The sequence below is a fragment of the Chionomys nivalis genome, chromosome 8 (genome assembly GCF_950005125.1).
Source record: "Chionomys nivalis chromosome 8, mChiNiv1.1, whole genome shotgun sequence".
NCBI lineage: Eukaryota > Metazoa > Chordata > Mammalia > Rodentia > Cricetidae > Chionomys > Chionomys nivalis.
Window position 1 is genome coordinate 77,445,669 of NC_080093.1, and position 16,279 is coordinate 77,461,947.

Here is a 16,279-nt window from a genome sequence, read left to right on the forward strand (position 1 = left end):
TTTGTGTCTCTAACTATTAGGGAAAAATAACACCCACGGTCTCATGGCTTGGAAAAGGTGAACACTATGTCAAAAGGAAAGAAAAATTCTGCCCCCACAGGAATAATCTCAGGGAGCAGGGGCAGAGAATAACTGGAGGAGTGAGTGCCTGCCAAGGGCGGGTGTATATATATTGACCAGAAGCACCTGCTTGTGAAGGGACCAGTCCTGTCCTCCTGGCTTCAGGTAAGGCAAACTGGAGCTGTCGTCTCCCGCATCCACTTCTCTATCTATTCCCTTTCTCCTTTAGGGCGGTGGGAGAGGAAATTTAGCATCTGATACTGGGGTCAGAGCAGCCAGATTCATTACTCCACTGAGAGTCAACTTTGTGATCTGTGACATAGCAACTTCCTTCTCTTTGAGGCAAAGCTTTTGAAATAGCCGTGTAAGCTGATGTTCCTTCATTCAGTGGTTTTCCTGAAGCACACACTATATGCTAGGTACTGGGCTTATGACAGTGAACAGAAGCATCTGCTATGTGCTGGGTCCTTGCAAATGTTTAGTTGGCCAGAGGAGTGCTATAGTGCTTTTCAAACTATACCATGTGGTTTCTATCAGAATTTTCTTCATTAAATAGACCATGTCATCAGGCAACATACATTGTAAGAATAAGAGTTATCTTATAAACCTTTACTTGTGTGTGTGTGTTTCTTATATCTCAGATTCAGAAGTCAAGAGACCATTTTTTAATATCTATTATTTTATTTAGGTTAGTGTGTGTGTGTAACTTCATGATTTATGTGCGGGTACCCTCTAAGGCTAGAGGGTGTCGACTCTCCTAAAACTGGAGTTACAGAAGTTGTGAGCTGCCTAATGTGGGTATTGGGCACCTGACCTGGGTCTTCTGCCAGAGCAGCGAGCGCTCTTCAATACTGAGCCGTCCCCCCAGTCCCGAGAACATTTGTCCTCACAGTATAAGTTCTTTGAGCATAGAGAAGCAGGCCCGACAGCTCCTAGACACCAGCCAGTGGAAGAGGAGGTCCCCACTGCACAGACAAGAAGACTAGAGCACGTCACCTGGTGTCACAGTGCTGTGAGAGGTGACTCAGGGCCTGGGCTCTGTTTCAGCTCAGTTTCCAAGAGTCTACCTCTGATGCCATCCTCGCTTGCTGCTGTAAAACTTAGGGTAATACTTGTATCCATCTAGAATGATTTTGCCTGTTGCAACCACAACCATTTTGAAAAACAGTAATATGCACTATTGTTAAGTTAGTCATCTCCGGAGTTCCTTATCTTGTGTCTTTCCTTTACATGACTTGTGTAAAGATGTCAACTGTATTCGTTATTCTGCTTGGTGTCTAGTACTAATCAGTAACCTTTTGTTGAATGAATAGGTCGGTGCGAGCAAACTGTAAGTTCAGACAATCAAGAACAACCTATAAAAACCCAAAGCTGCCTCTAATAAGGTTCTGAGTAGAGAGCACCCCCCATCTTGTGACTTTTTGCTTCAAACAAAAGATTTAGCTCTTCAAAATGTGCAGTACATGGAACATGAGTGGGTGGGTACGGGGTATGGGGCATGGGTAAGGAGCAGGGGTGTGTCCACACAGACGGAAGCCCACCAAAGCTAGAGCTACAGCCCTGTAGTTTTCCTGATCCCTATCGATGGTGCACAAACGAGGCATTCCTTCTGTCTGTGGGGAGGGGAGTTAGACCACACATGTGCCTCACTCATCTCTGCTCTCAGGATCCCAGGCATCAGGAACACAGGGAAAGCATCTAACCCATCATTACCTTTGGGCAGGTGTTCCAGTACCAGAAATAGAGGGAAGAGCAGGAAGGATGAGGCGGCTGTGCTCTTTGACCGGATTGCTGGTGGTAATGATGGTAACCCCTTGGCTCACTGTAGCTGGAGCAAATGATTCATCAGAAGCAAGTAAGTATGAGTGTTTGTGCATGTGTGTGTGAGTGATGCGTGTATGTGTGCATGTGTGTGTGCATGTGTATGTAGTACTCTTCCCTGTGCTTAATTGAATTCTTAATTAAGATTAAGCAATCTTAATCCTTCTTTTAGCACACTTGACATGATCTGTATCTTAAGCCCATTTCATGGATTGTAATGTGCCCAGCCTCACTCAGAAGTTCTACTAAGATGCAAATCCTGCTTTAGTATGTCTGACAAGAGGCCCGAGACTCTGAAGAAATAACAAAGTTTGGGTGATGCTGATGTTGAGCTAGAGCATCTCTGAATCTTTCTTGCACTTTATTGTAAAGTCACAAGCATGCTCAGTTACATAAGCAAATTGAACAGCCCCAGGTGGCGCATAGCCACCTCTCCTTTAAGTGTGGGGTCATTCCACGGAGCTTCCATCCTAGAGTACTGTGGAGCCATAGTAAATACAACTGTGCGGTCATGGTTAAAAGCACATGCTCTGTGGTCATGCCATGTGTGTATATCATGTTTGGCAACTTGTGAGGGACTTACCCCTTCTGAGTCTCAATGTTCATGTCTGTAAATAAAGATAAATTAAAAGGGGGCCGCTGGTCAGTAAGCTCCAGAATGAAAGGTGCACATCTTTGTGTCCGACTCGCAGTACGTGATGCTATACAACGGCTCTTTTCTTTTCGGTGTTGAAAGCAAGTGTGAGTGTCTTGTCAAATGGGCTGGGAACAGTCTTCAGACAGAAGGGACACAGGGAAGGGTGTTAGTGAAGGCTGCAGAGGCAGAGAGAGGACCTAGGCAGAAGGGACAAACTGTTGAGAAGACTAGGAAGGGGTGGCAGCTTCGTCACACATCCTCCCCAGTTACCCAGGATATTGTGTGTTCTGCCCTTGGATGTGACAATGTGGATGTTTTAAAAGGAGGCACAAAGGAAAAGGCCATGCTTAACTAGATGAATAGGAGAATCTACTCGGTTGGTTGGATGGGCCGGTTCCAAGGGTGGCGGTAAGATAAGTTCTTTAAGAAGCAAGAAAGGCTCTGTTTTGGGATATCTGCCCAGCTGCCGGGGGTTCTGAGACTATGCTCTTCTATCAACAGTAAGGTGTTCCGAATGCCACAGCAACGCCACCTGCATGGTGGATGGAGTGGTCACAACATGCTTCTGCCATCTGGGTTTCACTGGTAACGGGCTGGAGTGTGAGGACGTGGATGAATGTGCCACCCCTCAGGCTCACAACTGCTCTGCCAACAGCGTCTGCGTGAACACACTGGGTTCCTACACATGCGCCTGCCTGGATGGCTTCCGTCTGACGCCTGGGCTGGGCTGCATTGATGTGGATGAATGCACGGAGCTGGGACTCAGTGACTGCCATGCACTAGCTACCTGTGTCAACAGGGAGGGCAACTACTCGTGCGTGTGTCCCGAGGGCTACGAAGGGGATGGTCGGCACTGTGAGTGCTCCCCAGGCTCCTGTGGGCCGGATCGGGACTGCTTGCCCCATGGCCCGGGGGGAGCACTAGTGTGTGTAGACCCCTGCAACGTGCATGAGATCCTGGCCGAGTACTGGCGTAGCACGGAATACGGTGCCGGCTACTCCTGTGACACTAATTTGCATGGCTGGTACCGGTTCACGGGCCAGGGTGGCGTGAGCATGGCTGAGACCTGTGTGCCGGTTCAGCGATGCAACACAGCTGCGCCCATGTGGCTCAATGGCTCGCATCCATCGAACAACGAGGGCATCGTGAGCCGCACGGCCTGTGCGCACTGGAGCGGCAACTGCTGTCTGTGGTCCACAGAGATTCAGGTGAAGGCCTGCACAGGTGGCTACTATGTTTACAACCTGACGGAGGCCCCCGAATGCAATCTGGCTTACTGCACAGGTAAGCAGAGCAGTACCCTCCCTCCTTGGTCTGTAGGAGTCGAGAGGAACAAGCTGTTGACTGTTTGTCATGATGATGTTTCAGATCCTGGCTCCGTGGAGGGGACCTGCGAAGAGTGTGGGGTGGACGAGGACTGCATATCAGAAAACGGCAGATGGCGCTGCCAGTGTAAAAAGGACTTCAATATCACAGGTGAGGCCCAGAGAGCGATTGGTTGAAAAAGTGATCAGCGCTTAGGGGTGAGGTGCTTGTGTGGGTCTGGGACCAGAGGACACATAGCCAATCAGTGAGAAGGAAAGGTCACTAAGAATCTGGGCTGTTTGGGGCTCCTCCTCAATGGGCTCCAAAGGCACACCAGGAAACCAGAAACTACCGAGCCACCCGTCACATCAGAAACTGACTGCGGCCGGCCGTTCTGTGGCCAGTGCGGGATGCTGAGCATGGGCCAGGGCCTCTCTCAGCCGGTTTCCTCATGGTGTCATTGAAGATGGTGAGGTCTTTTCCAGACTTGGGTCACATGTCATGCCCACTGTCTGATGCTGCTTGTTTCCAAGTACTGTCTGTGTGGAGAAATGTCGTGATGAAGACGTTCCTCTCCAGTTTGGTGGGATTGCTTCCTTGAGCTTGATTCAGGGTGTGGGTGTCCGTGCTGCTTTTACAAGCAAAATGTCACAACGTTAAGTGTAAAAAGGAGCACAATGGGAAGGAAGTCATCGCACTTCTACAGATGTGCAGTGCTCCACACTGAAAAGGAAAAATTAAAAAACACTTCCAAAAATTGAAACTTACTTGAGAGTCTTTGTCTCTCTACCATATAGATCCTAAGGACTGAACTCAGGTAGTAAGACTTGGCAGCAAACACCTTTACCCACTGAGCCATCACACCAGCTCCTGAATACTTGAAAAATAAGGAAAAATTCTAGTTATTCTTTATTGCCTTCTCCAAACTTTGAGCCTGCTCTTTGTCTGAGAGGGAAACTAACCAATAACATTATCAGAGTCACTGCCAATGGGAGGCCCGGCACCTGTGTGTAGCAAGGATGCCAAAGGGGGGCAGTTAGCATTTTCTTTTTTTCTCTTTTTTTTCTTCATACTGGTTGGATGTTGTTTAAGGCTGGGCCAGTGAAAGACCCTCAAACTACCTTAAATTGTATATACAATGCACTCTTAGGGGAACATGGAGCTGGATGGTTGATGGTTGGATCCACACAGTGATGTCCATAATTTAATTTTGGCTGAGAGAGGACTATGATTAACCCAAGGCATCTTAAGTGCCACCATCTGATGGCCAATCCAGCAAGCATGCTGTGTCCCTGGGGACGTGCCTGGCCCTGGAGGAGAAGATTCCTAATCTTGTTGTCCCTGGCCTTTTCAGATATATCTCTTCTGGATCACAAGTTAGAGTGTGGGACCAATGACATCAAAATATCCCTCAGCAAATGCCAGCTCCAGAGCGTGGGCTTTATGAAGGTCTTCATGTACCTGAGTGACAGCCAGTGCTCGGGCTTCAGTGAGAAGGGTGAACGAGACTGGATGTCCGTGGTGACACCTGCCCAGGATGGCCCCTGTGGGACAGTGTTGAGGGTAAGTCCTTGCCCGTGGTGACATCAGGGTCGGAGTGACTGGTGCCTATGTAAGGTCCAAGTCCACACCTTGTTGGATCTTTGGGTGATTTGTTTGATCTGACTTCAACTTGGAGGAGTTGCCACTTCTCTGTAGGGATGTTAGGGTTAAATTAATCCACGTGTCTGGTGTGAGCTTGATCTGTAAGGATGAGCCCCCCCCCTTCTGCAGATGGGAAAGAAAGGGCTAGGCTGACAATGATGGCTTCCAACCACTAAGGTTCACACTAGGACCAGAAGCAAGCCTGTCTGTGCTCAGGGATCCCAAGAAGAGTGTCACCCCCAGAGGCCTCTGCGAAGATCAACCATTAAATGTTCGTGAGGCTGGTACCTAGCTTCCTCTTGACTCCATCCCTGGAAAGAAAATGGGGATGAGCAAAACGAAGGGAGGGAGGGAGAGATTGCCACTGTCAAGGACAGTGTGAGACGAAATTAGTGACAGCTTGCTCGTGATTCTCAGTTTTCAAGAGGAAACCTGAAGGTTTGGAACTAGCCCGGGTTTTATGGAGAACCCAGAACCACCATTTTTGTAGATCCCATGCTCTGCATGGGTGTACTCAGTTCTCAGGGAACCATGAACCTCTATCCCTTTATCTACAAAGCAGGGATTCAGCAGCCCTGCCTCTTTAGGTTGTGGGAAACATTGGTAGAATGATGCAGGAGGAGAATGTAGCTCAGTGTCTGGAACATGACCTCTGCTCCTAAAGTCACTGCTATTGTAACACACAGACCGGGAGGGCAGCTTTCAGGGCTTTATAGACAAACCCATTGGCTATAAAACTCTGCTTGGGGTCTCATGTCTCTTTCTCCTTACTCCTCTTCACCCAACACAGACAAATGAAACCCATGCCACCTACAGCAACACCCTCTACCTGGCAAATGAGATCATCATCCGTGACGTCAACATCAGGATCAACTTTGAATGCTCTTATCCCCTGGACATGAAAGTCAGCCTGAAGACCTCCCTACAGCCCATGGTCAGGTGTGGCCATCAGGGGTCTCCAGTGCTCTGGGGAGGCTTCACCCCACAGCCCTGTAACCCCTCAGCCCCTTAGTCCTGAGACTTTCAGCTTCCTTGACAAGTGGGAACTGGCTTTGGAGTCTGGGGGTGCAGAGTTGGGAGGACACATAGTGAGGAATTCCAGAACCCAGATTTCAACCCAGGCTCTGCCATCTATTAAGCGGATAGTTTTGGGAACCCATAGCAACCGTCTGTTGTCCTCATTTACCAGGGGGCTTTAATAGTACTTCCGTGGCTTTTCTAAGGACAGTCATGTTCTGCAAAGGGGATCAAATATCAGTCTGTCTTTTCGGAGGGCTTGGGTGGCCCTGCTTCTGGAGGGGATTCTGAGCAAGCATAGCTTTTAATTAGATCTCAGCTTCCATCCTTCTCTGAATTGAAGATCTATGATTAAAGAAGCATTTACAGATCACACTCTTCAGAGGTGTCTTTTTTGGGTAGAAAGGTAGCTAGCTGGAGAGGTGAACCAGGAAAGCTCCATCCATTTGGTGGAAAATAACATCCTATTACTATGTAAAATTGAAAGTCTTTGAATATGTTGGGCCACAGGCCACTGATGCTCTATGATGGGCCACAGGCCACTGATGCTCATGTGGGAAGGATGACAGCTGCAAACACTAGTATTTATTGAGCATTTGCCATATGGCAGAAACATGTTAAGAATGCTGGACCGATATGTGTGTGACTTGCTTATATTGGGCTATTGGATAGAGTACAACCAGGTGAGGTAGTACCCTGGAGTAATGTGGCCATGTCCTAGGCCTCCCTTCTAAATGCCTGAGAGCAACAGGTATGTGAGCAAGCCTCTCTGGGGCTCAAGGACGTCTCAGCCTGTTCTCTCTTGTGAAGCAGATCCTTGTATTGTTGGGCATTACTCTTAAACCTTATTTTATGTGACACCCCCCCCTCTCTTTCTCTCTCTCTCTCTCTATCCTGTGAGAGATCATGTAGTGAAATTCACAGCAGTGTGTTTAGATTTAAAACAACCCATTTATAAGACCCGACCTTATAAAGTTTGCCAAGCAGCGGTGAGGGTTTCAGGCCTGCTACTGAATGAGACAGTCAGAAACCTGCAAGGAACAGTCCGAGAATGCTGGTCCGGAAGGGTAGCCGTCTGCGCATGTTCTCAACCTGGTCCTCTAACAGCTCCTCTTCCTCTGCAGTTCCCTGAACATCAGCTTGGGTGGGACAGGCATGTTCACCGTGAGGATGGCGCTGTTCCAGAGCCCTGCCTACACACAGCCCTACCAAGGCTCCTCTGTGATGCTGTCCACAGAGGCTTTTCTGTATGTGGGCACCATACTGGATGGGGGTGACGTGTCCCGGTTTGTACTGCTAATGACCAACTGCTATGCCACACCCAGTAACAACGCCACAGACCCTGTGAAATACTTTATTATCCAGGACAGGTAAAACAGTGGATTCTGTTTGGATGGGCATTGGGGTCATGTGTTTAGAATTAGTGGGAGGAGGGGAATACATCTTCATGCTCCTCCTTTAGCTTAAATTTAGCATTTTGGCTCAACCTGAATACAGGGACCTACCTATGCTATTCAGTAGTTTTTAGGTGCTATTCATTAGGACTCCCTAGATCATCTTATGTAATACATCATCAACTGTATTTTCACAAGTATGTGAAGCACACATATCAAATGTTTTAACATTTTAAGAAGCATGCTTTGATTTAAGTGGTTTTCTTGGTATTTCTTGAAATATCTTATTTTTAGACAATATGTCATTATATTTGAAGAAGATTGCATATGTTCACTGGTGGGCCAAGTGGGCATCCATGACTTAGCACATATAAGAAATCTGATGGAAAGGCAGGCTCAGAGCAACAGGCAGCCAGTGCCCAGCTGGGAAGAGTAGGGAATGGGCATGGTTAGCCAAGAAGCGGGTGAAACTGGGAGGGTACAGGTGTGCTGTCTCTTCCTTGAGAGGCTATAGATAAATTAAACAGATATTTTGAAAGTCTGCTGTGTACCAGACTTTGTGGGTACCATGGCGAGGGGAAGAGATGAAACCACCTACCCTCACACAACTTAAATTCTGAAGGCAAGACAGACATGTAACGGAAGTGAAATACACAGTGAGGAGGAGGCCTTTGGACAAGTGAAGCAGGGAGGGAAAGGCTTTGTAGCCCACGCTGCAGGACCTGCCCAGAATGCCCGGCACACACACGAGCTTCTTCTGCATGTTGGTTTGTTTGGATGCCACTGTGCGCATTGCAGATGGGTATACACACTTTGGTTGGCTCAGTGGCTGGCTAGACTCCCTGGTTTCTGCGATTACAGGCACATATTTGACAGCATGAAATAGTTAATGATTCTTGAATATGTTTCCTTGTCAATGAGAATGAGCTTCTGGATTGTTCCAACTCTGTGGTTGAAGAATTTCATCATTTTTCTTTAGCCCCAGTCACAGGCAGCACCTATTGTGTGCCTCACTCTGTTCTAAGCACTTTGAAAAAAATAACGTAATCCTCAGTTATCTTTTAACATTACTTCCATATGTGTATTGAGACGTTGAGGCACAGAGAAGTTTAATGAGCTGCCCAAAGTCACACAGCTAGCAGGTGGCGATGTGGCATTTAAGCCCAGGAAGTGGAGCTCCAGAGTCTTGACTTAATCAACTCCACCGTATGTCTTATGTTCCCATTCAGATGTCCAAACACATTGGATACAACCATTCAGGTGGTGGAGAATGGCGAGTCCCCTCAGGGCCGGTTTTCTGTTCAGATGTTCCGGTTCACAGGAAATTACGACCTTGTCTACCTGCACTGTGAGGTGTACCTGTGTGACTCTGTGAATGAACAGTGCAAGCCTGTGAGTCATCCCCCTTCCCCCTTCTCCCCACAAAAGAGCGCTGGAAGCACCCCCACCCCACACCCGCAACAGAGCGCTGGAACCCCCTCACCCTCACCCCCACACAACAGTCTGCTGGAGTGCCCGTCTCTACCACCAAGACACGTGGCCAAAGGCATAAAGGAAGACATGTATTTGTGGCATTTTCCTTTTTTAACATAAGAACACATAGCTGCAAGACAGAGTAGGCAGGACCAATCAGGACACCTGGGCTACCTGACAGTCAGGAAACAGTGGTGATATCAGGGGGCTTGGCCAATAAGTGGACCTTATTAGCAGGCTGTAAACTATTCTCTCCATAGCAGTAACTTAAATCTGCAGTGCTGTGTGCAACTCAGGTGTTTTAATGTATTCAAACGCCACAGAAATTCACCGGGGGAGCTACTCGCTCATTTTCTCAATTGGAAAAGCTCAGAGAGCTGAAGTGACTAGTCCACAATCCCAATAAGGGCTGGGGCTGGGATATGATCCGCTGTCTCCTGTATGAGGCAGGAGGATGCTCTTCTGAGCTGGCTGCCCACTTTTCATGCCAGGATCACACGCCACCTTCCTTTCAACCATGAGTGATTTTCTGTATCACCCTTCCCCTGCAGAGCTGCTCTGGTACTAGACTGAGAAGTGGGAACTTCATAGATCAGGCCCGGGTCCTGAACTTGGGCCCCATCACACGGCAAGGTGAGAGATCTGTTCTTCTGTCAGGTCTCTGAATGGGGAAGAGGCAAGGTGGCAGAGGCTGGCTTCTTAGGTCTGACTGGGAATGGAAGAGTGAGGAACAGTGGATTCTCTGGGCGATCAGCTGCCTTCCTCTTTAACCAGTTCGAGTGCAGCCATTCATTCGTCCATTGCAGACGCAGGCTTTGATGCTCGCTATGGTTTAGCATCTTGTGACAAGCAGAACAGATCTCACGGCCTTGGATCTTCTGGATCGTTTGGGGAAACATTGTCCAAATGGCACCATTAAGATGCATAGAACTGCAGTTGCCTTGAGCGCAGGGAGAAAGTCTACACAGTTTGAAGCTGTTCTGACTAAGGAACCAGACCGAGTCTTGGTGATGGGGGAAGACTAGGGAGAAGCCAGCCTGTTAGGAGAACTGAGGGGAGCTAGGCCAGTGGTGGTGGCTAAACTACTATAGGTGAGGCTAGCCCTGTGGAACTCTGTAGATCCCAATAGGTTTTTAGTCTTTCTTCTGAAAGCAATATGCATGAGGCTTTCTACAGATCCAGTGTGGGGGAGTGAGCTTCAGAAAGATGACCCTGGCTGCAAGAGGAGAAGACGGAAGAAACTAGTCTCAGCTTCCTTGTAAGCCATGTGCCTCACTTCTCATGGATCTTTCTGTTTCTCCCAAAGGAGTCCAGGCCGCTGTATCCAAGGCTGCTTCCAGCAACTTAAGTAAGTTAGTAACTTGATTAAGCTATGTAACTATCCTTTCTCTATAGTAACCTGCTCCATGACACTCCGCTGTGGCTTCTATCTGGGGTTCTTAGTGGACTGGAGGGCCTCGCCTTCAGAGCCTGAGCTTCCAAAGGTGACTTGTCCTAGAAATGCCTGGACCTCACCTGTACTCATGTGTATATTTGTGCTGTCTCATAGTAGTGTGTTGGAACACAGGTGCGACCCAACAACCTGAGAGCACAGTGTCCAGGTTTGTTTGCACATGTTCATATCTGTACACAGATATCATACACATTTACATGTATGCATACCTGTACATATCTGCATACACACAAATCATTCACGTTCCTATCTGCACACACACACACTCATATGTGTATGCAGACCACACATGCTCCTATCTGCACACAGATTACATACATGACTGTACACAAACCAGACACACTCATCTTACACGCAGATCACACAAAATAACCTCTGCACATACATTTATGGGCATACAGACCATACATACTCACATCTGCATATAGATCACCCACTTTCATGTCTACACACAGATCATACATACTCATATCTGTGCACACTCCTTTCTGCACACAGACCACACGCATTCATATTTGCATACATATCACAATACTCATATATACACATACAGATCACAAACGTTCATGTATGCACATGCTGATCACACACATTTCAGGCACAGATCACACATGTTTATGCTTTATACAGAGATAGACACACAGCTGCAGTTGCCCGTAAGCGGCTCAGATGTCCACATATATCTATTACAAACCTGTTCTCCAAGGACATGCACACCTGCCCTTTTCTTGGCACACCCTGAAGCTGAAGCTCATCTCTAACACCTCACAAGCCGCTCTATAGGTTACAAATATTTGCTGAGAGCCATTGTTTGCCAAGAACCAAGATTAGTCGTGCATTGAGCATATCAGACAAACAAGAAGCTCCGTGTTTTGCGTCGTCAAAACACAAAAGTCAGGAACTGGTGACATTGTTGTCCTTTTCTGCTGCCTGCTGCCTGATTTGTCATCCCAGATGAAAACTGAATCCACACAACCATTGCTTTTCTTGGCTTGTGGAACCTGGGTCTAAGAGGGCTGCTACGATGACCTGGGGTTTGGCATGAGTTCTCTACCCCTGAGCTCAGAGCTGGAAAGTCACGGTTCTCCCGTGACATAGGTGTGTCCTCTATGACTAGCCTTCAGGTCTCTGGGATGGTTGGGTCTGCTAGGTATCACATGAAGAGTGCACACCAAGTACTTCAGGAGACACTACTGTCTTTTCCAGACTAGTCCACGTGGAATGGAGCCTGAATCCACCCTATCCCCACCCCGTTTAGTGCAGATAACTTTTTTGAACTTCCTCGTCCAGATAGGATACCTTCCTTCTTGGCTAGTCTGTAGGAAAGTGTCTTATGTTACTTTGCACAAAAGTCCACCAGCATCTGCCATGTCCCTCTAATTGTTTTCCCTTTAGGGCTCCTGAGCATCTGGCTGCCTCTGTTTCTCTCCGTCACTTTGACCCTGATGTCTCACTGATGGACAGAAGGAAACCTGGTGTGGCTCCCAGCTCACTTCCTGCCGGCCAGGAGGGGAGATGCAGGCTGGTTTCCAGCCATAGAGGAGGGACTCACACTGCTCCCAGATTGCACTTACTCTCTCCCTTTAATCCTCACTCTCCAAACCTAGTAGTTATCTTTCAATGCTGCTCTCTCTCCAAATGGGACTTGTGGTACAGCTGCACATGGAGCCCCTGTCTCCTTAAGGAATAATAAATAATAATAAGTTTAAAACATCAGCTTTTGGAGTCATTAATTCAAATCTTTACTGAGCATACCGTCACTGTGGGCACTGTCTGTTGTACCAAGCATCACATGGTGGGACTAAAGCAGACCCTTTCCCTATCTTAATGGACTTCACAGATGCTCCGAGAAACTGGGATCTCAGAACAAAAGTTCTGCTATGCTACCTTAGAAAAGACACATAATGTGTATGAACATAACCTGTATAAACACACACACACACACACACACACACACACACATATATATCCGTCCTTCCATTTCCTGAGCTGCTACTGTACCAGTTACTAAGCTATGCCAGGCATATAACAGTGAATACAGGCCGTAAGCAATGCAGGCACAAGTCATGCCTCAGAACTTGAACATGCAATTCCTTAGGCTGCCAGGGACTCCAGACATGGAGAGTTTAACAGACAACAGGAGGTGGCTTTGCAATGGGGGCAGTCAAGAGTGCCCTCACAAGGATACACTTGGCTTTTCCACAAATGAACTTTGGGGACTTCACATGTTCCAGGCCTACACTGGACGCTGAGAAACATTGGCGGATGAGACAAAGCCTGTTCCTGTCTCCGGGCATCTCCAGTCCTAGAGAAGAGATGTAGAAGCAATGGCAGGTGTCTTGTGTCTCCTTAGGACTCCTGCTCACTAGACTTCTACAGCCAACCCTAAAGCTACAGATCTTCTCTCAGACCCCAGCAGTAGAGGAAAGCACAGCCAAGCCTTTTCCATGTGTAGAGAGACTTTGTGGGGCTTTATCCATTTACAGGGACCAGATCCAATCTATGCTCAGACACCCAGAGATTCCAAAAGTCTGTAGAAAAAAAAAAGTGTCACCAATGCTGATGGGAACTCTTTTCTCTCACCCACCTGGTTCCCTGGCCTGTCACTGGGCCTTTCCGGGGCAGCCAAGGCCTCAGATCAGGGAAAGACACACGTGTGAGTCCAAAACAAGGACTGCTGGAACAGTATGTCTTATGTTAAGAGCTCTTATCTCACACAGACACGCACAGCACATGCAAGCTTCTTGCTATTATATAAGAGCCCTGCAGGTGACCCACAGGCTAGTCCAGTGCTATCCCAACCACAATTAGTCTGTGTTCTGCTTGGGCTGAGGGAGTCTGTATGGAACGGTCTGAGCTGTGACTCAGGAGCAGCAGGACTTGAAGGGAAGGTCTGGGTCAAGGGAAACAAGGGCATAAGCTAAAGACAAAGTCCGAGTAAGGGGCAAAAGAGAAATGTCACAATGCCATCTTTGCCCCTACCATGTCTTTTCCTTTCTTGCTTTCTGTCTGCTAGTCAAACAACTTAATGTAGCCCTAGCTATTAATTAATTAATATTAATTATATACCAAATTAAATGCCAGACACTTTTATGGTAGTGAGGAAATAGCGAATTATCAAAACAGCCACTTTGGTAACAACAGTACCTTGAAATAATAACCATGAAATGTGACAGGTGAGCCGGGCGGTGGTGGCGCACGCCTTTAATCCCAGCACTCGGGAGGCAGAGGCAGGCGGATCTCTGTGAGTTCGAGACCAGCCTGGTCTACAAGAGCTAGTTCCAGGACAGGAACCAAAACCACAGAGAAACCCTGTTTCGAAAAACCAAAAACCAAACCAAAACAAAACAAACAAAAAAACAAAAAAAGAAATGTGACAGGTGGTGACAGTCACGGGGGAGGGGGAAAGAGTCCAATAGGAGTGCTGTTTCACAAAGAATGATAGGGTATGATAAGGTATGGCCTCCCTGACAAGCAGAGGCTGATGGAGTATAGGAGCGAACCAGCCTGCTCTGGACAGCTGGAGAAGATTGTCACAGGTAGCTGGGATAGTAACTGCAAAGATCCCGAGGCAGAAACTCCATCAAGGCTGACTGCCACCTGGACGTGGGACACCTAACTCTTGATAGGGGCCCTAGAACATACATTTGCTTTTGTCCATTTGTTTACTAAACACATGCTTTCTCAGTGAAGATCAGGAGCCGGGTCCTCAAAGCGCCTGCAGACTTGACAGACTAGTTACCAGGCCAGGGAATGTGACTGGAGTTGTCCTGGAGAGACACGGAGACAGAGCAGAGGACCAGACCGCATGTAGAGCTAGGTTCTCCATCCTAGCTTCCTGGCAGAGGTGATAAAAAGGAAAAAGCTGAGCATAGAGCAATCTAGGCAGACGGAAGATTATGCAAGCATTTGGGGATGAGAAAGAGTTCAGAGAATCTGGCATTGGCTGAAGCAGAGCTGGTACAGCGAAGTCAGAGTAGAAGCAGGAAGTGTAAACAGGGTCAGATCCCCAGGGCATAGTGAGCTAGAAGCGGGGGATAAGACAGGCTGCAGAAACAGAGGCAAGAGAGAAAGCACAGAGACCAATCTGTAACCAGCACTAAAATCACCCTCTCGTGAGATAGAGACCTACATTTGGACGGGTCAAGTGAAAGCCAAGAAGACATAGAACCAAGAGGAATTTTAAATGCAGAACGATGAGATGCGGAGCTTCCTGGAATTGAGGCCTGAGGAAGAAAAGAAAGAGTCAAGTCTCCAGCTTGGAAGACTGGGAGGAGCATTGCCATCGGCCGAGGTGGATGGTAGACAGAGGGAGAGGAGGGCAGTCAGGAGAGCTGATGGACTCTGATTGCAAGCTGTTGAGTTTGAGAGACCTCGGGTGTCTGTTCCCAAGATGAGAAGCTCAGAAAGATCTTGGGACTCAGGAGAGTGATCTAAGATGGGACTCAGTGTGTGGTGGAATTTGAAAATGAGCTATAGTTTGGATCTAAAATGGTCTTCACTGTCCCCTCTTTCCAGCATTTGTTCCCCAGGTGGTGGTGGTGCTCTCTGGGATGCTGTGGTGCCCCTAAGAGATGTGTTCAGTTGGCAGAAGTCCACCACTGAGGGCAGACTATTCAAGGTTGGGTCTGAGTTCACAGCCTGTTTTTCTCTCTACTTTCTGGTCCTTGGTGATGTGAAAAGCCTCTGTCACATGCTCCCATTGCCATAGGCTAAGCTATACTCTAGTACTCTCAGTCATAGGGACTGAAGCCCCCTGTTCTGGTTGGTCTTCTGTCAGCTTGATACAGGCCAGCATTATCAGGGAAGAGGAACTGCAATTGAGAAAATACTTCTATGCTATTGGCTGGGAGAGGGAAAGTCCATTGTGTTTAAGAGCAAAGCCCCTGGTAGGTCAACTACACCCCAGGGGACACCCATACATCCAGGAATATTTGGGCAGTACAAATTGGCCTTGGAGGAAAAAGAAGACATTAGGTAGGGGACAATGGGACTAGATCTTGGAAGAGTTGGGTAAGGGGCTGGATATGACCAAGCTTTTAGAGTCTTTTTCACAGTCTGTGTTAGCCCGCCTATTTTAAGGACTTGAAGGGGAGGCTATACCAATGCTGACTTTGTCCAAAAGCCTTGGCCATCTCTTTCCATTGTACAGTTCAGCCCATTTCTTAATATGCCATTGGAAATGGGGTAAACTCTGTGGCTTAAGAATGGCATTCCCTCAAACCTCCTTCCTTCATTCTCTCGCACTCCCTGGCACCAGGTGAATAAAGAGGAAGTGTCCTATTGCAATTAGCTCGGAGCAGGCATTACGCTAGACACCTACTGAGCAAACAAGTCTATTTGGTTTCTGTCTACTTTCCTCTGGGCATTTTTGTTTCCTTCTCACTCGTGTTTGCTCTGTGGGAATGAACATGGCATTGGCTTTATGAGTTTATTGGAGGATTAGATGGGAGAAATCATGATTGCAAGGTATTG

General features: G+C 47.7%; 1 protein-coding gene across 1 annotated transcript; it reads left to right on the top strand.

Annotated features, from left to right (window-relative positions):
- The first annotated feature begins 208 nt into the window (after nucleotides 1-208).
- Umod (uromodulin) lies at nucleotides 209-12,471 on the top strand. Its single transcript, XM_057778539.1, has 11 exons — nucleotides 209-225; nucleotides 1,784-1,915; nucleotides 3,020-3,802; nucleotides 3,887-3,994; nucleotides 5,178-5,386; nucleotides 6,258-6,406; nucleotides 7,609-7,854; nucleotides 9,108-9,270; nucleotides 9,903-9,984; nucleotides 10,658-10,699; nucleotides 12,200-12,471. The coding sequence occupies exons 2-11, from the start codon at nucleotides 1,822-1,824 to the stop codon at nucleotides 12,259-12,261; spliced, it is 1,938 nt and encodes a 645-aa protein (XP_057634522.1). The 5' UTR covers nucleotides 209-225; nucleotides 1,784-1,821; the 3' UTR covers nucleotides 12,262-12,471.
- Nucleotides 12,472-16,279: the final 3,808 nt, after the last annotated feature.

Bases quoted from the DNA above. Each gene is read 5' to 3' on its own strand.
- Umod (XM_057778539.1), top strand. From the start codon at position 1,822: ATGAGGCGGCTGTGCTCTTTGACCGGATTGCTGGTGGTAATGATGGTA. The intron at 3,995-5,177 runs GTGAGGCCCAGA...TGGCCTTTTCAG, and splicing joins AAAGGACTTCAATATCACAG to ATATATCTCTTCTGGATCAC. The intron at 9,985-10,657 runs GTGAGAGATCTG...TTTCTCCCAAAG, and splicing joins GGGCCCCATCACACGGCAAG to GAGTCCAGGCCGCTGTATCC.